Source organism: Melanostigma gelatinosum (genome assembly GCF_949748355.1).
Source record: "Melanostigma gelatinosum genome assembly, chromosome: 13".
NCBI classification, from domain to species: domain Eukaryota; kingdom Metazoa; phylum Chordata; class Actinopteri; order Perciformes; family Zoarcidae; genus Melanostigma; species Melanostigma gelatinosum.
The window spans coordinates 14,569,549-14,597,452 of NC_136646.1; the positions used below are offsets into that span (position 1 = coordinate 14,569,549).

Below are 27,904 nucleotides of genomic sequence, written 5' to 3' on the forward strand. Positions count from 1 at the left end.
CGAAAATGTAGGTCTTTAGCTTTCTGTTCATGACTGTCTCAGATGTGATGACCCCGGTTAAACACCATGAAACACCAGCCGTGCTGCAGTGACCCGGGAAAACTCCATCAGTAAAGGACCCTGACCTCTTGCAGACAGAGAACAAAAAGAGAAGCTCTGACCCAAGATCACTGAAGCACATTATCGGTCTTTGGAAAGCTATTTTAATGACTTTGCTTGATTTGGACCAATTATTGCTGAGATGAAGACATTTAGAAACCACCATAACCAAGGCAGCTTGTATTCGTCAATGCTTTTAAGTTTCTCCGACACATTACAATGCTGGGTAATCAGAACAATCAGCTCCTGATTAAAAAATAATAGTTAGAGATTAGCAGCAATGTCAAAAACCTGCAGATATGTTCAGTTGTTTACATACGTTGCTGCACTTTAAAAGCAGACTGCTGTATGAACAGAAAGGCTGAAACGAGAAGAACAGAGTAAATGTGTTTTATGTAAATCTATACAGGAAGGGAAAATAGAAATTGGAAAGTTTGGAAAATAGTGTAATTTGCCTTTAATTTTCATTTTAATTGTGACTCAGGAGTTTATTTTCGATTGGTTTTGAAGTGTTTCCAGAAGCAGCATCCCATTGAAAAACTGGAGTCTCAAGAGAGCCTCATCACATGATGTTCCAAGAGCACTCAGTGCTCGGCTGCAGTAACTTCGTAAGAGGATTACCGCTCAGCTATTTCAATCTAATGATGAAAGAAACAATTTATCCCTCATTTCATTTAACGCTTATGGTGGGATGAAGATAATTAAAAGCATGAAGCACATCATATGATGTACAGTAGATGTACATCATATTCAATCTCAAAAGACAAATACTTTGCACATCGATTATTGGAGCACATCAATCTTAATGTGTTTAGTGTCCGACTAAAGAAAGGAGTTTTGCAGAAACGAAATGTGCTGTGTATGCAGTGGCAATCAGAGAACTTAAAAAGAAAATCTTGTCCATACCAAAAACTATCAGACTGCATTGGGTCACGATCAGACCCTCAACAACACTGACTGACAGAAACTACAGCAATACCTACAGCTTCTAAAACGATCAGTGGGAAAGTAAACACCTGCACCTGGCACAAAAAGTGGGCATGAGGAACTGACTGCAGGGCTATTGAACAATAACTTATAACCAACTAATAATTACTACACTCCTATTATTGAATTCAGTCATACAAGCTGTTCGTTCCTTGAGTGTACCTGTATAATACACGTAGAACCAGAAAGTTATTTTAATATTTGGATGGTTAACTTTTGTTTGCTAATTTTGAAATCCTTTCAGGATCATTGGGTTTTGCAAGACACCAACATACCAGAGACCGTCGAGCCACCAATGTGAGGCTTGAATGCTCAGCTCCACTTTCAAATGAATGCCTCCCGTTGAAAGCAAACAAACAATGCTCCTCCCCTTTGTTTTCTGGGGCAGAGCTTCCTGTCAGAACAAGAGATCTGCATTTATTAAGTGTACAAACGTGTTAATTCTTTTACAAAATATTTTTCGGAAAGAAGAACTTCACCAGACTTCAGTTACAGTTATCATGTAACCACATATTAGTATTTCATAACAGAAGACTGTTCATTTGCACAATTAGCTTGAGCTTGATATTTGAGAAAGACTGACACCATATGGCCAAAAGTAATACACGGTCCTGTATTTGTGTACTGTACTAAAACAAATCCACCAGGATGGAAAAAAGGCAAAGATGCTGCCATTCTATAAAGTAAATTGATACAACTAAGGAATTACACAAATTTGAAAAAATGGAGCATATTCAATGTCTACAAGAGAAATCAGAAAATTGCATCTTTGAGAAATGCAGCGAGGGAGGAATCTGTTAGTCCTCTTTAAGGCCTCCGAAGACGGCTGTGGGGACACTCTTCTGTTCAAGCTGCACCTCTGCGAAAGGACAGGACGAAAACAACCATTTACAAATGCATGTTCATGAAGAAAACATGTCCGCATGAATGTTTAAACAAACAGCACATTTCCTTGTTTTACTGCTGAGGCTAGGCCCGCTGTGTCTGTCACTCACCTTCTGGTCCCTGGCCTTCATCACCTTCGTCCTCATCGTCAATGTCAATCTCATCAGGATTGGCTCGTTTGGCAAGCTCAGCCAACTCGCTGCGAGAGGTGTCACTCCTGCAAAGGCACATGAACAGGATAAGATTCATGCGTCTCCATTTAGGTTGGAGCGTGTAGTCCAATTTTATAAAAAAAAAGCATAACTTTTCACAAGAGAAAACAAAAAGGCCGACCTGACAAAGAGAATCTTCTCTTTGGGTTTGGGTTTGTCCTGCTCGGCCTCTGCAGCAAGCAGCTGTGCTTTCTGCTCCAGCATCTTCATGTCATCAATTCCCATTTGGCCCGGAGCAAGGTCTGACACTGGATACAAAACAAATGGATGGACAAACAGAAACATTAGCAGGAGTACATTCATCCGTGTGCTGTTCTGAGGGGTAACCTCAGGATTTTGGAAAAACAGCACTCGTGGCTACCATATGAATATTATGAAACATCCCCTCCCTATGTTCCGTACTGCCTATTCAGCTCACGGCTAACAAGTTAGTGCAAGCTCTCTCACCGGTGCCCGTGGAGCTCGTTATTGCCTTCATCATCTGAGAGGACATGAAGTTGACCTGGGTGTTGTATGTGGCTTGGACACTACGTTTGATCCTCAGCATTTCTCTGATCGTGTCCTCATTTCCATGGCGGATCTCAAATTCCTTCCAGGCCTGCCAGAAATTTGCGGTCACCTGAAAGACCCAAGTTCACGAATATACCAAGAGGAATTACGATGTGCACATCACTGATGGAAATGTGGCGCTTCATTCAGAAACGGGTGACGGCAGGAGGTGGTTTCTCTCACCCGTGGGTCGCAAATCTGCGAGCAGTAGGAGTAGATCGCTCTGGCCCGATCGATCTCACCAAGTTTACTCTCCATGTCAGCAAATCGCTGACACATGTCCCTTGCATGCTCATCAGGAAGCACCTGGATGAAAACAAAAAAGGTATAATTCAGACTTTTAGTTATTTCAACAATTAATAAAAGAGCAAACATTGTAATTTTGATGATTCAGAAATAGGAGGATTTGTGTTATAATGCATAGATAATAACTTGAAAGTGTTCTAAAAATATCAAATTAAAGAGTCTATTGTGTAAGATTTGTCATTAATATTATTATATTTAATTTCTGCCGATATTCTCCTAAATGCGACACACGGTTCCTTTATTTCAACAGAAAAATAAACCTCCCAACACCACATGTTGTCATACGCGTCGATGCTTTTCACATGTACCTCGATAGCTTTCTGGTAAATGGCTCTGGTATACGTGACTCCGTAAATTTCAGCTGCTCTCTTGATGTAGATATTGAACATGTGATGTCTCTCAACAGAGTCTACTGCCTGCGTTGCTCTTTCATAGACAGCCATGGCGTGTCGTGCCAATCCATATCCCTCCTCCAATTTGGCATACAACAGGTAAATTGCTGGAAAGCAAAACACAGTGGTACATTCAGCATCAATACATTTTATAAAGAAAAAAAAGACACAATGAAGACTATGCTGTATACACGGCAATACATTTTGACCAAGGTACTTACTCTTGGCAAACTTGGCAGGGCAGCCGTCCAGGGCTTGTTCAAATAAATCTCTGGCTCTCTCCAGCTTCTTGCCCCCATAACGATCAATGAACTTGGTGAGGTAAGTGTTCCAGATGTCATAAACATTTGGCCACCTGAAGAGAGCAATACCGCGCTCGTATGCCTAAAGAGGCATCAACAAAGACATGGAAAAATTGTTCAAACGGGATGGTACGGTGATCGAGGCTAGAATACATTTTGACATTATTGAATGAGTTAATTAGTGGCATGTTATTACTTTGAAGCTTTCCTCAAAGTAGTTGTGCTCTTCAAGGAACATGGCATAATTGATGATGATCTGTGGCGTGGCGATGCGGAGGTCAATGATGCGATCGTAAACTGCTTTGGTAGACTGAGAAGAAAAATGGAGGAAGAATTCAACATATACCACTCACAGAGATGAATGATTTCAAAGACCCAGGGGATCAGAATTCTAACCCAATACTTAGTATCTTAGAGTTCACCTGTCATGTTACCGTCTGTATTGGCTCATATGTAAACAGTGAGCTTACCTGGAAAGTGCCGAGACTCTCCTCCAGGTCCGCCAGCATGGACCAGACCTTCAAAGACTTGTAAACTCGGTTTTGGACCGGCTCAGATACATCAAAGTACTCCGCCTTCTTGGATGGGATTGCTGTAGCTTTCTAAATTCAAATAATTGAAAGAACATCATATGTCTTTACCTCTATATCCACAAAACATGTATACACAAATACATAAGTGGTCTCATTTATTTTAAAAAGTGCAATCAGTAATATTCCAGTCCGTGCTCAGAATTGCCATAATTCATTAGCGGGAACTCAAATCAATGCCAGTTATTTATCTGTTGCTCACATTTCACCTTTTGCCCCAAATATCTTCTGTTGTGAATACTCTAACCGCCTAGAGCTCCAAACCAGTTATCTGGGATGCCTTCGGTTTAGTTTCCCCCAAACAAGTGACTATCTCTGCATCCTCTGAAAGGTTGAGAGAGCTTCAGAGAAAGCAACCAACAGTGTGTAATGATTTTGTTAGTCACAAGTCAAGCTGTGGTTCAAGTTTAAATACGAACACTATACTAAACACCATTACGATAGGCAGCCTCAGGTTAAATCTATGGACTGCTGCATCTGTTACCAGGTGTGAAGTTTGAAAATCACAAGATAAACCTCGACAGAGAATATGCTTTCAGGAAGTAAAAATATGCCTATGTTGTTGTAGTTTCTCAGTCCTGCCACTAGATGTTACCAAACACCTAGTGTAAATAGTGCTACTATTTGACTGATGGCACCTGTAATAATGACCGCAGACGAGATGCAAGTGCCTCACCCTCAGTATGCGGAGCGCCTGTTCATAGTTCTCGTGGCGTAGCTCCATCTCTCCGTATTCACACCACACTGCAGCAAGGTCATCCACCTGCTTGTAGTTCACCTTGGTAGCCTTCTCAAAAATGGTCCTGGCCTGAGTGACAGTCAGTAAACATTAAGAAATATCAGAAAAAAGAAAAAAAAAGGCATCTCAGAACTGTAGAGGCTTTCCATAAAGCCCTCAACGACTTACATCATCCAGCTGCTCGTTTTCCTCGTAGAATTTAGCGAAAGAAACCCAGAGCGAGTGAGGCTTCCCCGTGGCCTTCATCGGATCTATAGTCTGCACCGCCTCAGTGTATGTGTTGATAATCTGCAGAAGATATAGCGAGCACGGATATATTAGTATAGTACAACATAAATGCAGTTTTACCTGTGTGGCGTTTGTTAAATGTTGTACCAGTATGACGACTTACCTGCCGTGGATTGCCGTCATACAATTTGACCCGCTTGTGCCACTCATGAACATTATGAGGGTTCTGCCGCAGTAGAACACTGTTCAACAGGAGGGGCCGCCGGGCTATCAGCTGCTCGAAGCGGGCCAGTCTGAGCTCCATGTCTATGTCCTCTGGGAGGAGAGGGACAGAGAGTAAGGCATGCATGACAAGAGAAGTGACAGCAAGGAACTTTGGCAATATTAATGAATCCACACACACACACCATCTTCATCCTTCCCCATCTCGGCTGTGGTCTCCATCTTTGCTGCGATCATGCTCTCCTCAAACTGGGCATAACTGTCAAACACTTGTGTGAAATCCCGTACTGTTACCACTGTAAGGATGGCCTCCTCATACACATCACGGGCCTGAGAGAAGTAAAGACACGGAAATCATCATAGACAGTCAGTCAACTAGCTTAAGCAGCGGTATCTCGTGTTTTGTTTAAATATATTTTAATATGATGAAGTGCTGTATGATATGTATAAATATGTATAAATTGAAGCTATTCGGACGATACACACCTTCTCAAAGTGACCACTCCTAATGTAATAGTCGGCTAGAGAGCACCAGAGTTTTCCAAGTTGGTCTGTGAAGCGAGTGAGGCCTCCTCGGATGATGGCCCCTACATTGAGTGACGTCACTTTATCGGGGTTCTGGGAGATCAGGTCGCACAGCTCATGCCACAGCTGTCCGACAAATACACGTAGAAACAAAATCAATTTTGATAGTCAGCTTTAAAAAAAAGAGACAAATTTGGAAGTGCACAGGATAATAAAATCTTACTTGATAGTTAGATTTGCCCTCTTTGGACACAAAGCTTTCGTCATTGACAACAGCTGCTAGTCGCACAGCTGCTTCATCCAAGCGGCCAACAGACCGTAAGTAGTCTATGTACTCCTCTGCATTTTCTGGAGAAAGCTGCACGGTACAAATAGCAGACAGCACATGTGGAGGACATTTTCATTGTTCTAAATAAGTGTGTTTTGCTTCTTCATCAACATTTGAGCTTTATATAGTATGCGGTTACAACTTTTTGGATAGTTGGTAAAACATTCTCAAGACAAAATCAGCAAATCCAGCGCACAAATACAACTATTAGCGTTGATCCGAAATAACAGCTGTTTTATGGAACTAGCTTTGGTACCGTGCTCTCACCTTAAGGTACCTGCGGTACACTCGGATTGCTGTCTCGGGCAGAGGAAGGTTACGGGCAAAGCGGAGGTACAGAGGCCAGATACGCGGGTGCTGAGTAACAGGAAGAGCTCTGAGTGCCCGGTCGAATGTTTGCCGGCTTCTTGTGATCTTGCATTGAGCTACAAGGAACTGGCAGTAATCAAGCCATAGTCTGGGCATCTAGATTAAGGAAAGACAGGCGTTAAGTTTCAAGCACAACTGACAACACACGGACCACAACGGAATGCTATTTTGTACTGTCAAGTGGTTCAGTATTACCTTATGCATGAACACCAATGCTCTTTCATGGCAATTATTGATCTCTTCATATCCTGGTTCAGTGATACATTTCCCTTTGATTTGTTTCCGTCTCTCTCGCAGATAATTGTACCACAGCTTGTAGCTGTAAAATGGAAAAAAAAAATTAAGAAAAAGGTTAGACCATAAGCAAATAGTAGTTGTGCACAATTTAAAACCTGGTATAGCCATCAGGCCACACATCACCTAAATAATAAAGCAAGGCATGTTCATTCATGCATGTTCCAATGTGATTGCAATAATTTGGATTTGCAGGTAATCGCAGCAAACTGCTTTTCAGTACAATGTTGTTGCTTTGTGTATAACGGTCCCCTGTCACGTTAACTACCTGCCGGGCAGCTCTCTCAGAGCGCGCTCGTAGATCATGTTGAGGGTGGATTTGGCTGCATTCTGTTTGAATTCGATGTAACGCATCCAGCACTTGACAGAGTATGGATTCCTGATGATCTCCTCTTCGTATGGCAGATCATCGTCCTCCTATCAGAGCCACAAAGCACATCATAACACGTCGAGTAACGTAACAACTAACGTTACAACATGAATAACTTGAGAGTTTCGTTTGCTAAAGCTAGCATTAGTCCGACGTTACTATAACGTTGACAATACATCAGTTTATAGATCGTAAGTAAAACATAAATAAATCTGCGATAACTATCATAACCACTAGTTAGGAGCCAAGAATGCCTGCCAACAAAATCTCTATGATTCACAGCTTATGAGCCATAGCAAGCTAACTTGTTACACACAAACACACAGCTATGCTAACGTTAGCGCTTTAGTAAAAGTTAGCTAATGTTAGCCAACTAGCTAACACTCCCTCCCAATAAACGCCATTAGATAATAATATGCAGTGGTGTAGCTTACGAATATAACATCGGGTTTTCCGTTTAGTGAAGGCATTTTCTTCCAGGGGGAGAATAGCCGTTCGAGATTTAAAAAAAAAAAAGAGTAATGCTAACTGTAGCTAACACTTCGGTTGCAGACAACTCAAAGCGTGTCGGGTGGAGGTGGGATACTTCCGGCTTCGTCACGTTACGTCACAACAACGTTAGGTCCCATTATTTTGTGCGCACAAATATGGATCTTGTAGCAAATGTTGTATCTGTGCTTGATCTGCGTATTACAAAGTCTGTATTATAAATCATATTGTGTCACCTTACCACTGGCAAAATTAACCAGTTGGCTGAGCATACTAATGACATCATGTTACAATCTGAAATACAGTAGGCAAGGCAAGGCAAGTTTATTTGTATAGCACATTTCAACAACAAGGTGCTTCACATAAAGCCATTAAAAGCATCAAAACACAAGGCAAAAGAAAAGGAGATTTAAAAACAATTTAGAACATTCATTGAAACATTTAAAACAAGCATTAAAACAACAGAAAACAGTGTAAGAAATAAAATCCAGCAGTAAAATGCAGAAATTGATTAATATCCTTGAATCTAGTTCAAGTAAAGGCAGCAGCAAATAGAAACGTCTTCAATCTTGATTTAAAGGAGCTGAGGGTCTCAGCAGACCTGCAGCTTTCTGGGACTTTGTTCCAGATATGTGGAGCAGAAAAACTGAACGCTGCTTCTCTATGAAGGTAGATTTGTGTCTTTATTTTTCAAAAGCAAAAAAAAGTTTCAAAAGCAAAAAAATAAGTTTTAAAAGTAAATATATAAACTGAGAATAATTTATTTGTTAAAAAAAAATAAAAGCTTTGGTTTTGAATCCAAAGCTTTTATTTTTTTTAAACAAATAAATTATTCTCAGTTTATATATTTACTTTTAAAATTTATTTTTTTGCTTTTGAAACTTTTTGTTTTGCTTTTGAAACTTTTTTTTGCTTTTGAAACCTTTTTTTGCTTTTGAAAAATAAAGACACAAATCTACCTTTATACTTCTCCATGTTTAGTTCTGACTCTGGGAACAGAAAGCAGACCGGTCCCAGACGACCTGAGGGGTCGGGATGGTTCATAAGGTAGCAGCAGATCAGAGATGTATTTAGATGTAGTGCACACTACAGCACATTATGTATATTTTGATTTTGGTAAATGTTGTAATAATTAGGTATCTGGTAGTGTATATCATATAGCATGACTGATACTGGAGTGACTGTTGTGATAACCTTAGGCCAACAGACCCAGTCTTATTGAGACAGTTTAGTCCAGTGTAAAAGTTACCCTAAGAAAGTTAGTGTGGCTCAAATAAAAACATATACAACATATGCAAATTGTGATGAAATATCATAGCGAGTTACCAGAAGTTAAGGATGCCGTAAAGTTACTTTTAAAGTTATAAGGTAAACCTTTTTTACTTTTTAAAAATAAAACTATTAGTGTATAATTTGTTCTCTCAAAACCACAGTGACATCATTTTTGAAGGATATTGTGTTTCCTTAACAGCAACAACATCCTATCAACCGTAGCACAAGGATAAAGAACTTTGACATCTGAGTGGAACTTATTATAGGTCTTATCTCAGCCTTGTTGGCAAACACTTTTATATTCCTATTAAGGCAAAGTGTAATACCACTTGAACTTTATGGAATGGGCCTGACATTAAAAGTTACAAGAGAAACATGAGCTGTTCAACATTTCCTGGAACTATATCCCAGCACCCCTTGGGTGCTTCTCCAAAATTAAGATTCATGTCTGGCTATGGTCATGTTTTATTGCAAGGGTAAGTAGAGACAAGCTCTATTATAAAATTATGAAATCCTTCTCAAGTAGGCTAAGTTGGAATCTAAATCATTTGTTACTTAATTATTTGACAAAATGATTTGTTGAAACAAATAACAGAAACATAAACATGTTGCACAGCATCTATTTTTGGACATACTTTGGACTTTGGTTAAGGCTCTCTTGAAAACATGTGCATGACATTATGAACATGTCATACTCTTCAAAATGTATATACGGTGTGTGCGGGACTGCGAGCTACAATGCTTAGTTTTATTTGACTTATATTTGCGAGAGGATACTTGCCAATGACCTTCAATTGTATTGCATTTCAAAGATTCTAAATGTGGACAAGCTCCGACACTAAACACCAATGGCATTTTAGTTAATCTCACTAAGGGCAATTAGTTTATGGGTTCAAAAAACGAAAGTCAAAATATTTACGAAATAGATGAATATGTATTTGTCGAATTAGCTATGTTTTGTAAATAATTGTATAACACACAGAGTGTGAGTTTCGATCCCATCTTGCTGGATTCATTTATCATTTATTTTTTCTTGTTTTATTTATTTTTTGACAGTTGAGCAATGTTGAATCTTAAACAAGCAAAACGTTTACGAAGATAGGTTTCAGATGAGAGGGATGCTTGACCAAATGGAGAGGGGGGCGGCTGCTGACTGGGCAGTTCCAGCCTCTATAAAAGCAGCAGCAGCTTCAGACTCCTCTGACCCCTGACAGGCATCACAGGTTAGTGCTTTGTGTGTGTTTATGCTCATCTAATTTGCTTACAATCAAAATTGTATTAATGTAATGTGACTCTTTGTCAGCATGTTTTTTTCATGTCAAATAGTCTTGAAGGGATATAAATAAGCAAATATGTTACTTTCTTTTGTAAAGCAAGCTGCTAAATATATTTTGCAACGAATAATAGTGAATTTAGAAAAGTCTGTTATTTGATATTATTTGAATGATCCAAATAGCGTTGGATCACTGGAGAGACTATGAAACACAGGAGCTTATATAACTGTATATAAAAGTGTGTTATAGGCAAAGAAAGTCATTCAAGTGAGAACAAGAAGCAATACAAAAGCAGAATAAAATCAATCAAGATAGACCAAAAAGAATGAGAAAAAAAGAATAAAAAAAGAAATGAAATAAAACTCTTAAAATTAAACAAAATACAAATGACAGCTACACTGCAGTAATAAAAGCTTATGGAGCCACGCAGGTTTGCTATAACAGGTTAAAATTCATGTAGTGTGACTGCCGTTTACTGCTGCTTTAGACAGTGGAAAATATTAAAATTGTCTTACCTCTTCAATGATCAACTCAATCTTTCTTCAACAGCATTCTAAGGCAGCAAGCTGTGGCACTCATTTGGGAAAAACTGAGGCAAGACATCAACAATAATTCAACCTCCATAACAGTCAGATACAAATATAATACCACCAAATACTATCACAATGAAATTATTCGAAGTGATCCAAATTCTTTCTTATCTTTTCAGTCCCAAATAAAGTGCAACCATGAGTACAGACGCAGAGATGGGGCAGTATGGGCCTGCGTCCATATACCTCCGCAAGACCGAGAGGGAGAGGATTGAGGCTCAAAACAGTCCATTTGATGCCAAGACAGCCTTCTTTGTGGTCGATCCAATTGAAATGTACCTAAGGGGTAAACTCACTAAAAAAGAGGGTGGCAAAGCCACAGTTGAGACACTCTTATATGAAGGAAAGCCACCAAAGGTGAGTGTAATCATGCATGAAACTCAAATGACCCCAAACCAACCGATGACAGTTCTCTACATCATTCAGATATTACTATTTTACTTCAGAGACTTTCTCAGCAAAAGAGAATGAGACACATTTTATTTAACTATATTATATGAGACTATGACTATGTGACTTGACTAATATTATTTAAATTAAAGGTAGGTTAATACATGCTTTATTTAAATGTGTTGTTAACAATGAAATAGGATGAAATCCATCCCAATTTACTTTTTTACTGCATGTTCTTCTTAGGTTCTCATTGTAAAAGAAGATGACATCCATGCAATGAATCCTCCCAAGTATGATAAAATTGAGGACATGGCCATGATGACCCACCTCAATGAGCCAGCTGTGCTGTATAACCTCAAAGAGCGTTTTGCATCATATATGATCTATGTGAGTGTTTAACATGAAGAAAAAAACAAAACTTTTCTTTTCTCTACAGCCACTGCTCTAAATGAAATTCAGATTGAATTTATGTGTACAGTATGTCAGATGTAGAAGCAATGAAGTCAAAAGGGAACTTTCTTCCCTTTCCAGACCTACTCTGGCCTGTTCTGCGTCGTCGTGAACCCCTACAAGTGGCTTCCTGTGTACGATGCTCAGGTTGTCAATGCATACAGAGGCAAGAAGAGAGTCGAGGCTCCACCCCACATCTTCTCCATCTCTGATAATGCCTATCAGGCCATGCTCACTGGTAAGATATCGTATTTTGAGAAGAGGACAGATGAATTTGTCTTTATGTGACACACTAAACAAGACGCAGCAGGTCTGACCTCAAATGTGACGGTATTTCGACAATATATGGTATTTAATGAGATCTTAAAGTATTTGTTTGTTCATTTCAGATCATGAGAACCAGTCTATCCTCATCACGTGAGTGAATACATAAATAACAGAATAATATATATGTATATATAACATGTATAATATCATAGAATATTACATTGTATGTATCTATATAAGATATTATAGGACATTGATATGACTCAAGTTTTCTCCCTCCCCTCTTCTTTCCCCTAGTGGAGAATCCGGTGCAGGAAAGACTGTCAACACCAAGCGTGTCATCCAGTACTTTGCAACAATTGCAGTAGTTGGAGCAAAGAAAGCAGAAACTAGCAAAATCAAGGTACAATTTGTTGTACGCTAAACATCTTTGCCGCAGTTGATTGTTGTTGAGTAATTTAGACAGCCTCATAATGTCTCTATGTAGGGTTCGCTGGAAGATCAAATCATTGCAGCCAACCCTCTACTAGAGGCCTATGGTAATGCCAAGACTGTGAGGAATGACAACTCCTCTCGTTTTGTAAGTGTTAAAAGGGCATAGCATACACATAAACCTTTTGAGCTGCGTGTCAAAAATCCTGCTAACTTTAATCTGATGTGCTTAATGTGATGTGAAGGGTAAATTCATCCGAATTCACTTTGGAACCACTGGCAAACTGGCCTCGGCGGATGTTGAAACATGTAAGTCATTTTCTATATTTTGCAGTTTGAATTTGCACTTGATATGGTGGTAGTATTGCAAATAGCTTAAAAACATTAGTTGTCACTGTATGACAATATATGCAATATGTAATATGTTCAGCAGCAGTTATGTGGAATAGTTTTAGCTGCAAGCCTTAACTCAATGATCTCTGTATCTCTATTGGAAACATTGAGTTCTAAAATCTTGGGCTTTATTTTGTTATATGCTTTTGGCAATATTGTACAAAGATATGATGCCTCCTGGTGAGGTTGTGCATATATTTCTATAGGTCAAATATTTCCTTTTTTTGTATATTATCAATAATAATAGTATGATTTTAATTCAACAAACTGTAATTTGACTCTGATTTGTTAATCTTAGATCTGCTGGAGAAGTCTCGTGTCACCTTCCAGTTGTCTGCTGAGAGGAGCTACCATATCTTCTATCAGCTGATGACTGGCCACAAGCCTGAGCTCCTGGGTATGTTACAACTCAAATTTGAGATAGAAATGTAAACAATGCCAGAAAAAACTCTAGACAACACTATGTATTTCTGTTGTTCTCCTCCAGAGACTCTCCTGATCACCACCAACCCCTATGACTACCACATTGTCAGTCAGGGTGAAATCACTGTCAAAAGCATCGATGATGTGGAGGAGTTTGTTGCAACAGATGTAAGACAACAATGAGTCAAATAGATAGTTTATTGGGGAAAAGGTTTCCTATACCAATAACTTTGGTTAATTTACATTTCAGTTGGCAATTGACATCTTGGGCTTCACTTCTGAGGAGAAATTGGGCATCTACAAGCTGACTGGAGCTGTGATGCATCATGGCAACATGAAATTCAAGCAGAAGCAGCGCGAGGAGCAGGCTGAGCCCGATGGCAATGAGGGTAATTGTTTAAAAAAAAGAATACTATTCTCATCATGTAAGTTTTCTGGTTTGTAAAATACCGTACCAGTGAATATGTATTCAGTGCTCCTTGTTTTTCTCTCCACCAGAGGCTGATAAAATCGCCTACCTCCTGGGCCTGAACTCAGCCGACATGCTGAAAGCTGTGTGCTACCCAAGAGTCAAGGTCGGAAACGAGATGGTGACCAAAGGTCAGACCGTGTCACAGGTAATAAAAAGAAGATTTGAGGTTTGGAGAAAATAGGGGAATGTTTGCATTTTGATATGAACATATTTGTCTCATAAATTACCACACTAAAATCCTTACTTCTAGGTCAACAATGCTGTCAATGCTCTGTGCAAGTCCATCTATGAGAAAATGTTCTTGTGGATGGTCATCCGTATCAATGAGATGCTGGACACAAAGCAGGCCAGACAGTACTACATTGGAGTGTTGGATATCGCTGGATTTGAGATCTTTGATGTAAGTTACAAAAACACACAAGTAGAGATGATATGCACTATGAACACTGCATGCCAATTTAACTGACTATCTACCTGTTTACTGTAGTTCAACAGCTTGGAGCAACTCTGCATCAACTTCACCAATGAGAAACTGCAACAGTTCTTCAACCACCACATGTTTGTCCTGGAGCAAGAGGAGTACAAGAAAGAAGGCATTGAATGGGAGTTCATTGACTTCGGTATGGACTTGGCTGCCTGCATTGAGCTTATCGAGAAGGTAAGACAAATCTGTCAGGTAGAACTGAATTCCTGTTTTTTGGAGTGGATGCTAAATTATTGATTCTTATATGACAAAATGTCTCTTCAGCCAATGGGCATCTTCTCCATCCTTGAAGAGGAGTGCATGTTCCCCAAGGCCTCTGACACAACGTTCAAGAACAAGCTGCATGATCAGCATCTTGGCAAGACCAAGGCCTTTGAGAAGCCAAGGCCTGGAAAGGGCAAGGCCGACGCTCACTTCGCTCTGGTGCACTATGCTGGTACAGTGGACTACAATATCAATGGCTGGCTGGACAAGAACAAGGACCCCCTGAATGACTCAGTTATTCAGCTCTACCAGAAATCTGCAAACAAACTGCTATCGTTACTGTATGTGACCCATGGAGCTGAAGGTAAGACGCTATACAAACTGGTAATTAATACATTTATGTTAATAAGGAGATAAAACCTGAGCAGAAATAAAGGCAATGATTCAGTGGCATTGTTGCAACTTCTCTGGAACAACCATCTGATGGGCGTTAAAAAAAAAGTATGGTTCCTTCCGGACCATCTCTGAACTACACAATCTATTTTTCACGAAGAAGAATGCTTAACACTGATAACGCGTTATTTATTCAGCCCCATTGATGAAATTCAATTATTTTGCAAAACAGATGCTGCTGCTGGCAAGAAGGCTGGAAAGAGGAAGGGAGGTTCCTTCCAGACTGTGTCTGCCCTTTTCAGAGTATGTATTGTTTCATACAGTATCTTTGGATAACAATCCAAAACCTCAAATAATGTTGACATATTATCTTGTTTTGACGCTCCACAGGAGAACTTGGGCAAGCTGATGACCAACTTGAGGAGCACCCACCCTCATTTTGTCCGTTGCTTGATTCCTAATGAAACAAAGACCCAAGGTAAGACATTCATAATCTTCCTTTATGCACTTTGTGAAACATAGTCAAAAAAAGAGAGAACTTCTACCCAATATGTGTTTGCAATTACCAGGTCTTATGGAGAACCACTTGGTCATCCACCAGCTGAGGTGTAACGGTGTGCTGGAAGGCATCAGAATCTGCAGAAAGGGCTTCCCCAGCAGAGTCCTCTATGGAGACTTTAAGCAGAGGTGACAATATGTTTCAGTTGATGCACGACAAATTGAATTGATTTTATGCCTGCCCAAGAGTTGAAATACATCAAAGTCACAGCATAATTTCCTTGCAGATACAAAGTATTGAATGCTGGTGTCATCCCAGACGGACAGTTCATTGACAACAAAAAAGCTTCAGAGAAGCTGCTGGCCTCCATTGATGTGGACCACACTCAGTACAAGTTTGGGCACACAAAGGTACATTCTTTTGGACAATGTTAACAGACACTAATGCAGTTGTCCTGTTCTGACTAATTTCCTTCACTTGACAACATAGGTGTTCTTCAAAGCTGGTCTGCTGGGTACCCTGGAGGAGATGAGAGATGACAAACTGGCTCTGCTGGTGACCATGACTCAGGCTCTCTGCAGAGGATATGTTATGAGAAAGGAGTTTGTTCAGATGATGCAGAGGAGGTACAATTATCATGCATGCACTATACTAAGTGATATCATATTGATATTTCTACATAATCATATTACAATAAAAGTTCTGTTAATATATATATATACATATATTTTGTTTTTAGAGAGGCAATCTATTCCATCCAGTACAACGTCCGTTCATTCATGAATGTGAAGAACTGGCCATGGCTGAAACTCTACTTCAAGGTCAAACCTCTTCTGAAGAGTGCTGAGACTGAGAAGGAGCTGCAACAGATGAAGGAGAACTATGATAAGATGAAGTCAGACCTGGCTACTGCACTGGCCAAGAAGAAGGAACTGGAGGAGAAGATGGTTTCTCTGCTGCAGGAAAATAATGACCTGCAAATGCAAATGGCTTCGGTAAGTGAAGTCATTTAGACCGAATTCATCAATTAGATCTCAGGAGATACTTGCAGACCAAATGCAGGGTTTGCATTATGTACCTGCTTTTCCAAATATCTAGCCTTTCTGCATGGTCAATCTATATATAATTGGTATTACACATTGAACAAAAAGTAGATAAAAAACTCGTATTTTCATGGATAATCTAAAATGTGTTACCACATGTATATTCAAAATATAGGAAGGTGATACTCTCTCTGATGCTGAGGAAAGGTGTGAGGGGCTCATTAAGAGCAAAATCCAGCTCGAGGCCAAAGCCAAAGAGACAGCTGAGAGACTGGAGGATGAAGAGGAAATGAATGCTGATCTGACTGCCAAGAAGAGGAAGCTGGAGGATGAATGCTCTGAGCTGAAGAAAGACATTGATGACTTGGAGCTCACCTTGGCTAAAGTGGAGAAGGAGAAACATGCCACAGAAAACAAGGTTCACATCATTTGAAATATACACTGATACGAACTGATAAAATATTTCTACAGAATCACATATGCATAGATGTTAAGCTATACTAAAGCGTATCCTTAATTCCTTTTTTAAGGTGAAAAACCTGACGGAGGAGTTGGCATCTCAAGATGAGACCATTGCCAAGTTAACAAAGGAGAAGAAAGCCTTCCAAGAGGCTCACCAGCAATTGCTTGATGATCTCCAGGCAGAGGAAGACAAAGTCAACACTCTGACCAAGGCCAAGACAAAGCTGGAACAGCAAGTCGACGATGTGAGGAAACATTGCTTTCAAAGTCATGAAACTATAAAACAGTTTGGGTTTTAGCATTGATGTTCCATTGTACAAACACAAAACATTTCATTTCAAAAGCTTGAGGGATCACTGGAGCAAGAAAAGAAGCTTCGCATGGACCTTGAGAGAGCCAAGAGGAAGCTTGAGGGAGATCTGAAACTGGCCCAGGAATCCATAATGGATCTGGAGAATGACAAGCTGCAATCTGACGAGAAAATCAAAAAGTAAGTTTTGTTTGTTTGTAAGTTTATTAATCCTCGTATTAGAATACCACACATTACTCTCAAACAACAGTAAAACTATAACAAAGAAATATGTTTGGTCTCCTCTTCCAGGAAGGACTTTGAGACCAGCCAGCTCCTCAGCAAGATTGAGGATGAACAGACTCTTGGTGCTCAGCTTCATAAGAAGATCAAGGAACTCCAGGTAATGTATTTGACATGAATATTACACTCAGTGAATCAAAACAAACATGTTAAGGTTAATAAGTTGCATTGATATTACTATCATCAAATCCAGGCTCGTATTGAGGAGCTGGAGGAAGAGATTGAGGCTGACAGGTCGGCTCGGGCTAAGACAGAGAAGCAGAGGGCTGACCTCTCCAGGGAGCTCGAGGAGATCAGCGAGCGGCTCGAGGAAGCTGGTGGAGCAACATCAGCTCAGATTGAGATGAACAAGAAGCGCGAGGCTGAGTTCCAGAAGATGCGTCGGGATCTTGAAGAGTCAACCCTGCAGCATGAATCTACCGCAGCAGCTCTCCGCAAGAAGCAGGCTGACAGTGTTGCAGAGCTGGGAGAGCAGATCGACAACCTCCAGCGTGTCAAGCAGAAGCTGGAGAAGGAGAAGAGCGAGTACAAGATGGAGGTTGATGACCTCTCAAGCAACATGGAGTCTGTTGCCAAAGCAAAGGTGTGGGGTTTGTTTCTAAGTCAAAAATGAAAAAGAAAAACGATCTATTGACAAGCAGTAAATGTCTGTGTTGCTTGAATACAAATTTAGCACATTTATTATCGATAGGGCAACTTGGAGAAAATGTGCAGAACTCTTGAGGACCAGCTGAGTGAGCTCAAATCCAAAAATGATGACAATGTTCGCCAACTGAATGACATCAATACACAGAGGGCCAGACTGCAGACGGAGAATGGTAAGTCATCTGTACACCTGTAATGAAAAGCACTTGCTAGGTGAGTTAACCATTTTCAAAAACTAGTTCATACATTGTCCTTCAGGTGAGTATTCCCGTCAAATTGAGGAGAAAGAAGCTCTGGTTTCCCAGCTGACCAGGGGCAAGCAGGCCTTCACTCAGCAGATTGAGGAGTTTAAGCGGCACATTGAGGAGGAAGTGAAGGTATTATAATACCCATTCTCTCTACAAAATATGCCGCAACTTAAGAATAATAGTAAAACAAACATCTTGTGGAAGTAACCAAGAAACTTGTATCCCTAGAGTGCCTATTTGCAATGTATATGTAGGTCAGTAAACAAGGTCTCTTGTCATGTTAAACAGGCCAAGAACGCCCTGGCCCATGCTGTTCAGTCATCCCGCCATGACTGTGATCTGCTCAGAGAGCAGTTTGAGGAGGAGCAGGAGGCCAAGGCTGAGCTGCAGCGAGGAATGTCCAAGGCCAACAGTGAGGTGGCTCAGTGGAGAGCCAAATATGAGACTGATGCTATTCAGCGCACTGAGGAGCTGGAGGAGGCAAAGTAAATAAACAATTTCTACTGTTCCATACATTAAACACATTGTAATACATTGTAGTGTCGGTAATGTTTCAGTATTCAATAAAGATGTGTCTTTCCTTGCTAACTACAGGAAAAAGCTTGCCCAGCGCCTTCAGGATGCTGAGGAATCCATTGAGGCTGTGAACTCCAAGTGTGCCTCTCTGGAGAAGACCAAGCAGAGGCTGCATAGTGAGGTGGAGGACCTCATGATTGATGTGGAGAGAGCTAATTCTCTGGCTGCCAACCTTGACAAGAAGCAGAGGAACTTTGATAAGGTATGTAAATGTTAGAAAAAAAAACAAATCCAGATTTATTCAAATTAAACCAATAATGTTTCCTCATGTATATAATTCTAGGTCCTGTCAGAATGGAAGCAGAAGTACGAGGAGAGCCAGGCAGAGCTGGAAGGATCCCTGAAGGAGGCTCGCTCCCTCAGCACTGAACTGTTCAAGATGAAGAACTCTTATGAGGAGGCTCTGGATCATTTGGAGACCTTGAAGAGAGAGAACAAGAACCTGCAACGTATGTGAACAGTTATACTTGAGGGAAAATACTGCTGATTGTAGAGCAGCTCCTAAAAGTGTAATTTTTTTTGCCTTGTATTATCTTTCCTGTAGAGGAGATCTCAGACCTGACTGAACAGCTTGGTGAGACTGGAAAGACTATCCACGAGCTGGAAAAAGCAAAGAAGACTCTGGACACTGAGAAGACTGAAATTCAGACAGCTCTGGAGGAAGCTGAGGTACAACAACATCAGAAGTTGACAGGGACTCACAAAAAACATCCAACAGTTTTTTAGTGTTAGTAATCAAACATGCATATTGACAATGATAAAAGACATTGGATCTTCAAGTTTACTTTGGTTTGGCACATATACAAAACTAAAAACAATATGCTGGCTCCTACAGAAAATAAGTTGATCATTTTGTAATTTCCAAGTCTGGGTGACCTTTTGGAACGCTGATTTGTTAACTGTTGATATTACACCAAGGGTGCCCTGGAGCATGAGGAGTCCAAGATTCTCCGTGTCCAACTTGAGCTCAACCAGATCAAAGGTGAGGTTGACAGGAAGCTGGCAGAGAAGGATGAGGAGATGGAGCAGATCAAGAGGAACAGCCAGAGGGTGATTGACTCCATGCAGAGCACTCTCGATGCTGAGGTCAGGAGCAGGAACGATGCCCTGAGAATCAAGAAGAAGATGGAGGGAGACCTGAATGAGATGGAGGTTCAGCTGAGCCATGCCAACAGGCAGGCGACTGAGGCCCAGAAACAACTGAGGAACGTCCATGGACAGTTCAAGGTGGGTTTGGTTGGATTGCTGAATGAAAAAAAAAAGAATGGTTTGAAAGTAAAGAAAGTTAAAGTCTTCATTTTTATGTTTTCAGGATGCCCAACTGCACCTTGATGATGCTCTCAGAGGACAGGAAGAGATGAGGGAGCAGGCTGCCATGGTGGAGCGCAGAAATGGCCTGATGCTGGCTGAGATTGAGGAGCTGAGAGCCGCTCTAGAGCAGACAGAGAGAGCACGCAGAGTGGCTGAGCAGGAGTTGATTGATGCTAGTGAGCGTGTAGGACTGCTTCACTCTCAGGTTTGTTTTCAAAAATTCACAAGAAATGAGTATTTTGAAAATACAACAACAAAACATCATATTAAACATGGCTTCCTTATTTCTAACATTCAGAACACCAGTCTTATGAACACCAAGAAGAAGCTGGAGACTGACCTTGTCCAGGTTCAGGGTGAAGTGGAGGATTCAGTTCAGGAAGCAAGAAATGCTGAGGAGAAAGCCAAAAAGGCTATCACTGACGTGAGTTTACATCTCTAGCTCACCTATGTTATGTTTTTGTTCTACCTCCATGCACTGACAATATATATTATAGATTGGGAAAGAATTAGAGACCATTGTATCATTTCAGGCTGCCATGATGGCAGAGGAGCTGAAGAAGGAGCAGGACACCAGTTCTCACTTGGAGAGGATGAAGAAGAACCTGGAGATCACAGTCAAGGACCTGCAGCACCGTCTGGATGAGGCTGAGAACCTCGCCATGAAGGGTGGCAAGAAGCAGCTCCAGAAACTAGAGTGCAGGGTATGCATTTTATACTTTAAATGCTCATCATATATGAAGTTTAGGACGTATATCGTGCGTGGAATGAATAGAATGAATTCAACCTTTTTCAGTTCGAATATTTTTGATGAATTATTTCTCATCACATTGCAGGTGCGAGAGCTGGAGACTGAGGTTGAAGCCGAGCAGAGACGTGGAGCTGATGCTGTGAAAGGTGTTCGCAAATACGAGAGGAGAGTGAAGGAGCTGATCTACCAGGTAAATTATTGTTTAACTGGTAACTATCATGGTTTGAATCCGTTGGTAAAAAATATGTATCTGTACAGGCTGAGGAGGACAATAAGAATATGACCAGACTTCAGGATCTGGTGGACAAGCTGCAGCTCAAAGTCAAGTCTTACAAGAGACATGCTGAGGACTCTGTGAGTCAAATCGATCATGTGACACATGATCTACAGTTGATAGAATAATAACATCACTCTTAACTGCCTTGTAGCTACAGTATGTCAATATAATTCCAATCCCTTCACAGGAGGAGCAGGCCAACACTCACATGTCCAGGCACAGAAAGGTCCAGCATGAGATGGAGGAAGCTCAGGAGCGCGCCGACATCGCCGAGTCCCAGGTCAACAAGCTGAGAGTCAAGAGCCGTGAATTTGGAAAGGTATCTTGGTTGTTTGCATGATCACAGTATCAATTGTGCTGACACAGGAAGTCAGTAAAATGATTTGATGCTGTGCACTTTCACCATTGACAGTGGAAATCAATATCACAGCTTATATCGTACCCAATCATTACATATTTGAATTTCCACCTGAGAATAACTATGCTAATTGATTTTCCTGTCTTTTTCTTTCGTCTGATTCTGCTGAGTAAGAGTCATCATCAAGTTGAGACCTTCCAACAAAGTTCATAAAATATGAGCCAGTGGCTGGGGGATCTTTAAGTTATTAATAAAGATGATAATTGACATCGCAATCCAGAATCCTGTCATTTCCTTTCTGACAACTAAATTATTATCAAGCAATAAGCCATGGCTGTATTATCTTATTGTATCGGCAGCACTTTGAGTGTGTAAGAATAATTTTCTATTACATCCATCATTACATCCCCCATTATAATGTGTGCAGCTGTCAGACTAAATTATTCACATATTTTGAGTAGGATGGTGCTATTATTGCCTCATTAACCCTCAAAATCTAGATTTACTAAAACCAGACCACAGTATTTCCAACTTAAAAGAGACCAGAAAAAGAAAAATGTGCTGGTTATTTTGTCTGAGATCAGAGCGAATCAAATTCTGCTTCGGACTCAAAAAAGGCTGTGTCCTGTCCTGCATCCATGCAATGCTTTATTTGGGTGGTCACTGGCGATAAATAGATGTAGGGTGCCCAGTCATGCAAGTCGTTGCACTCTGTCTCCTGGAGGAAATTAAAGCTTGACTTGGAATCTTGGAGCAGAATGAGGTCTTCAGCCTATGATGCCCATCTGCTAACCCTTTGGGCTTTTTCACAGAAGGGTACTAGGATTTCACATCATACTCCTGAAGGGAATATACGGTGATAGGGCAAACATGCAGCAAAGGACATCCACACCACCAAAGTGGATTTCTTTCCATAACAGAATCCGAAAAGGTTAAATGTAAAAGGAACAACATATAACTATATATAACTCATTGGGCCAAGTAATGATTACGTTTTCACTCAGATACCACATGGCACAACATACTGTATATTAATTCGTAGATGTTTAAAATCAAATGACATCATGCAATCAGTATCGGGAGCAAAGAAGTTCTAAAGTAGTAAGAAATACTTGTGCTGGTCACTTTAAGTCATCGCATAATCTGCTCAAATCTGTATGTGTCCTAAAAGCCAACTCAAAATAAGTCAACATAATGAACGAAATGGGTTTCCTTTTCATGTTTTAAAAGGTTTTCTGTGTTTTTGCTATTTCACTTATTGCTTATTTAACAGATAGTCCTCCTTAGTAACACATGTAGCAACTGGATGAAGTTCAATTTTATAGAAAGTGGGGAATTGGATCAAACCTATCCTGTGTGCGTGTCAGCAGCCACCATAGCTAACCGGTTAGGGTAATATGACCATTTAAACTGTGTGTACTTGAAAGGATTGGTAAAATCTCAGTGTGCTTCTCCACAAAGGAGCGCAAGCTGTTGAAGTCCGTAAGGAGACTCCATCTGTTCTCACAGAACAGAACAGAACCTTCATTATCTTGACTACTTCAGGTCGAACTACAGCAACGCTTGATGCTGCACACCTGGCAGAGCTCTATAGCACTGCATTATCTGTCACATTATCCGGGGACAAAAACAAGTAGAGCAAGTCAGTCATTTTCTGTGAGCAGGCTCAGCCCATTTCTGGCACGTCTACCCGATCCTAGGGCAACACAAATTACCATTCAGAACATATTGCCCTGATCTTATATACAACTAAATAAATAAATATTATATTTGAGAAATAAATAGATTATTCAAGAAAATAAATCTTTTTAAACTTCTGATATGGTGTTAATAACATACTAAATCGGTCCTATAAATATATCCTCCTCTTTGTGCCAAATACAGATCACTGCTCCCTCCCTTAGCTGGATTTATTTTTGACCATGCATACCTTGTGATCTTCTAGTATGATGACAAATAATGAGCCAAGTCTGCTCAAAGCTTGGAAATGAAAGTAAATCTTGGAGATGATCTCAGACTTTCCCTTCATTGAATCAGTCAGTCAGTATAAACTCTTCCACTCAAAAACTGCTTCTTCTTCACCCATCACAGGGAAATCTTTATGCTATTTATAAGGACCATAGTTCTGGTGTTAAATGATCTGAGTTGGCAATCCTTCTAATCCCAGGAGATGCATAGCACTTATCGTTAATGGAGAGACCGTGGCCAGAATTTGATTTCAGATGTCTGAGGTTAGTATGTAACTATACACCAGTAACTATACACCAGTGACATTTCAAGGCTTCTCCAAATGTAAAACTGAAAACTGAGAGCCGCTCCATAGCAGACAGAGAGAGGACGCAGAGTTGATTGATGCTAGTGAGCGTGTGGGACTTTCTTCACTCGCAGGTTTGTTTTCAATAATTCACAAGAAATTAGTATTTTGAGGACAAGAAGAATTTGACCAGACTTCAGGATCTACAAGCTGCAGCTCAAAGTCAAGGCTTACAAGAGACAAGCCGAGGAGGCTGTGAGTCAACGATATTCATTTGATTTATCGGGCAGTAAAATGAATGCTATCACCATTAGCAACTAAATTAAATAATACTCTTGAACCGTTCACAGGAGGAGCAGGCCAACACTCACATGTCCAGGCACAGAAAGGTCCAGCATGAGCTGGAGGAAGCTCAGGAGTGCGCCGACATCGCCGAGTCCCAGGTCAACAAGCTGAGAGTCAAGAGCCGTGATGCTGGGAAGGTATCTTTTTCATTCTCTTGATATCATATTAGAACTATTTGCATATTCTTCCTCGATATATCCAGTATTTTACATTCCAATGTGAAATACACACACACACACACATATATATATATATATATATATATATACCTTTGACATTAATGACCAGTGTTAATCCACAAGCCACATTGCTGATTATTCTCCTTACTTCTGGTTTTGTCATTGTTGCATTGCTTGCCCTTTTCCATCAATACATACTGAATGTTATTGTATTGCTAATACAGTCCTACAAAAATCTTCAATAAATGTTAAACATGTCTCAAGTGTTCCGTCTTCTTTTTACCCCTTTGTTACACCTCTTTGTCTTCGTGTGTAGTTGAGACACACAAATAATTTACAGGAAACAGTGTCTGATATTGTAGTGGATTAATATCTCTGTAAAATGTTAAAAGTATGCTCTAGGCTGAATGATTCAATTAATCAAGAGCAAACAAGGTTTAATTTCTGTTTGTATTGTTTGGCAGAATAATGGGTTTCATTTCAACCTACCTACAATTTCTCTCTCTGGATGAGCAGCTAAAACAGCATTATCTTTAACCGCATACATTTGAAAAAGCAAAGCAAGGAGTTCTTATCCACACCACGAAGCTTGAAACTAAATAGACCATGTGTATATGCATACGTAACATTTAACCAGCAAAAGAAAAAAAGAAAATCAAACGCCTTAACAAATAACAAATAAACTTGAGTTGTACTACAGCGAGAGCTTCTAATTAGTGTGGGAAATGCAAACTACGGATACAATTTCATAAACATTGTTCAATCAATTATTTTCCGAGCCAATTACTGACACTTTACATTCATCTCTGTTGCTTTCCTCAGAAGAAAATGTACAAAGTGGCCCCTGACTATTGGTTTTTGCCACCATCCTTCCTATCTTTCTTTCTATCCCACTTTCCCTTTCCTTTCACTGCCTTGTCCCTCCCCTTTCCAGGATCCCCTTTCCATTGACGTCCGCCTTGAGCCACACCCTTCTGCAGCTGGGCTGTGTGAATCTTCTCAATCAGAGAGCAGAAGTCTTCATCTTGACTGATGGGGCTGGTCATGTTGCCCTGTTCATGTGGAGTGGGAGATGACGGCCTTGAGTTGGCTTTTCTGGGACTTGCATGGCTCGGAGAGCAGTGCCTGGACATGACATCTTCTTTTGGGACCAGGTTTAAGTTGAAGGACAGGGGCCTGCCAGGTCCTGGGTTCAGAGGGATCACAAGGTTATCTCCAGGGCCTCCTAGAGTGAGGAAGACTTCTGGGAACGCACATGATTGGTTGATATTCTTCTGATCCTTTGACACATAAGCATAGATGAAGAAATGAATAGACAATAGAAGGCAAAAAGCTCACAATCTACACAAGCGGTGACACCGCTTACCTGCTCTGGTGTGAAGCTCATGGACACCCTCACTGTCACCTGTGAAGCAATAGCGTGTCATTGTTCTGTACAAAGTCGTTCGGCGATGCATGTTTAGTTGTTTTGTTCAGTCATTGGTGGCCAAATGCAGAACGGTTCAAAGACTAGAGTTTAAAATAATCACTAAAAGCAGCAAGATTTTACATTATCAGCAAAACTCACACATGGGAATCTGAGAAAGGAGCATCACTTCCACCCTAACGGAAACACTTAACTGGGGATGGGTGTGGTATTTCAAATTCTGGGCAAGTCCGATTTTTTTCACTTTCAACAATTTGGTGTTCTTTATTTGAACTCAGGAAGGAACCATTTTGGTAATGCAGTCTGACCTTATGACCTTATATTAGCATATTGAAATTAAGAAAAAGAATATGAATGAACAAGTCACCTGTGCTGGGGAATTTAGCTTTTTCTGATATTCTGTCTCAAGGGTAAATAAAGCAGATTTGGAAATGACTCTGGGGGAGCCAGATTCTGCAGAAGCCATTCGGGATGGCGAGGTAGGTTTGTAACAGTCCTTCCTTGATGTTTTTGGTGTACTTTCAGACACGGGGATGTGTAGTGGAGAAGCCTTGCAGAAGAAAAATAAAAACAAAAAGTAGTTGAGCTGTCAAGTACTCCGCTGTGATTTACAGAATCATAATTAATTGTGGGTATGAGGCTGTTAATTCAGCAAATATTTCCATGCCAACATACTTTCCTCCTTTACATAAAATACAGATATGCAAATACAGTAAAATGCTCCACATCAGGAATTTAGAACCATATTAAAATGTTCCAAAATCTTTTTAACTCAACTGACAGACATACATCATGTGGGAGTGGGATATGCAAATGACAAGGAACTAAGCAACAATTGGCAATATTCATTATGTTTATACCACTAACAATTGAAATGTTGTGCAACTTACTGGGATTCCAGCCTTTGCATTTCTACCATTTTCATTGCTTCTTTCAGCATTCCCACTTATCCCTGGAAGGGGTTGTAGTGCAACACGTTGATCATCTAGCCGTCGTCCCTGACTGGAGGCAATGATTTTGAAGAATGCGTCAGTGTCTGCATCTGTTAAGGAAAGACGAGAGTTATTTCTGTGACATCTCACAGACAGAAAACACACACTTGACCTTTCCCTGTGTGTTTTCCTGACCTGCGGGTTTACTATTTAAAGCGCTTCCATTGTGTGTGGGTGTGGCAGGTGTACTTCTGCCGGGTTGTAAAGCGCAACGTTGGTCTTCCATACGTCGCCCTTGTGCATCACTCATCATTTTAAAGAACTGCTCCTGGTTAGCTGGAGATGTCTCCTAATAAAGGATTAAAGAAAGAAAGGCAATGAGAAGTGGGACAACGTACAGACAACTTAGCAAATAGAGGCTGCCACTGAAAAAATGAATTGTACAAACAAATCAGAGGACGAAATGAAACAAGGACATTTTTGGAGGAGGAGCCTCCCTAACCATCACTGATGTAATTGTAACATCTTATTTCGGAGAATATACGATTACAGGAGAGTAGATGTGTTGGCAAAACTATAAGCTGTGTTTTGTGGAGCATGACGTCTCACCTGCTCATGTTGGTCCGGTTTGGCACAGTTTGAGGAGGGAGACCTTTGGGGAGGTTTATTAGATGCGTCTGAACTGGGATGCTCTTTGCGGTGACTAGATGGGGTACCCAGATTTTGGGAAATGTGGGGTCTTGAACATCTCTGTTGATCCATTCTTGAGCCCTGTGGGAGAAAAATAGGATTCATTGTTATAATGTTGGATCAAAGCAGTTGCATATATTCTTCACCTGCAAAACAATGTTTTTTTGCACCGTCCTGTATATCAGACCAACCTGGACTTTGGAGACCATGTAACACAAGTAGCTTGCATCCTTCTCTGCAGCAGTTGATGTCGATGTGGTACCTCCATTCTGTATCCCTGGCAACGAAGGAAGAGAGACTCGCTGGTCATCAAGCCGTCGGCCCTGAGAGTTGGACAGCAGGCTGAAGAACATTTCAGAATCTGGACCTGGGACAGTGAAAAA

General features: G+C 40.5%; 3 protein-coding genes across 3 annotated transcripts; 2 read left to right on the plus strand and 1 right to left on the minus strand.

The window, feature by feature from the left end:
* Nucleotides 1–1,488: 1,488 nt before the first annotated feature.
* xab2 (XPA binding protein 2) lies at nucleotides 1,489–7,962 on the minus strand. Its single transcript, XM_079282690.1, has 19 exons — nucleotides 7,832–7,962; nucleotides 7,296–7,444; nucleotides 6,929–7,052; nucleotides 6,632–6,829; nucleotides 6,260–6,394; nucleotides 5,998–6,162; nucleotides 5,697–5,841; nucleotides 5,453–5,604; nucleotides 5,230–5,349; nucleotides 4,999–5,130; nucleotides 4,203–4,334; nucleotides 3,929–4,042; nucleotides 3,652–3,814; nucleotides 3,347–3,537; nucleotides 2,916–3,038; nucleotides 2,631–2,802; nucleotides 2,305–2,431; nucleotides 2,082–2,188; nucleotides 1,489–1,945 (listed from the first exon to the last, which is right to left on the minus strand). The coding sequence occupies exons 1-19, from the start codon at nucleotides 7,865–7,867 to the stop codon at nucleotides 1,884–1,886; spliced, it is 2,547 nt and encodes an 848-aa protein (XP_079138816.1). The 5' UTR covers nucleotides 7,868–7,962; the 3' UTR covers nucleotides 1,489–1,883.
* Nucleotides 7,963–10,977: 3,015 nt separating this feature from the next.
* LOC306787011 (myosin heavy chain, fast skeletal muscle-like) lies at nucleotides 10,978–21,970 on the plus strand. The gene is made up of 40 exons (XM_079281996.1): nucleotides 10,978–11,026; nucleotides 11,142–11,379; nucleotides 11,659–11,802; nucleotides 11,947–12,103; nucleotides 12,255–12,282; nucleotides 12,430–12,535; nucleotides 12,620–12,712; nucleotides 12,810–12,873; nucleotides 13,256–13,354; nucleotides 13,445–13,548; nucleotides 13,631–13,769; nucleotides 13,879–13,997; nucleotides 14,103–14,252; nucleotides 14,340–14,510; nucleotides 14,601–14,904; nucleotides 15,166–15,236; nucleotides 15,324–15,411; nucleotides 15,503–15,620; nucleotides 15,719–15,842; nucleotides 15,922–16,058; nucleotides 16,172–16,427; nucleotides 16,651–16,893; nucleotides 17,006–17,182; nucleotides 17,282–17,427; nucleotides 17,539–17,629; nucleotides 17,723–18,112; nucleotides 18,221–18,347; nucleotides 18,433–18,551; nucleotides 18,711–18,907; nucleotides 19,017–19,200; nucleotides 19,282–19,447; nucleotides 19,543–19,667; nucleotides 19,917–20,225; nucleotides 20,311–20,514; nucleotides 20,608–20,733; nucleotides 20,843–21,013; nucleotides 21,146–21,250; nucleotides 21,319–21,414; nucleotides 21,525–21,656; nucleotides 21,870–21,970. The coding sequence occupies exons 2-40, from the start codon at nucleotides 11,161–11,163 to the stop codon at nucleotides 21,906–21,908; spliced, it is 5,838 nt and encodes a 1,945-aa protein (XP_079138122.1). The 5' UTR covers nucleotides 10,978–11,026; nucleotides 11,142–11,160; the 3' UTR covers nucleotides 21,909–21,970.
* Nucleotides 21,971–23,917: 1,947 nt separating this feature from the next.
* LOC306787396 (paramyosin, short form-like) lies at nucleotides 23,918–27,879 on the plus strand (the record flags this gene model as incomplete). Its single annotated transcript, XM_079282516.1, is given in 5 exon segments — nucleotides 23,918–23,926; nucleotides 24,114–24,154; nucleotides 24,156–24,204; nucleotides 24,300–24,431; nucleotides 27,763–27,879. Coding segments are annotated over 5 exon segments (336 nt in total). The 3' UTR covers nucleotides 27,868–27,879.
* Between the last annotated feature and the right edge of the window lie 25 nt (nucleotides 27,880–27,904).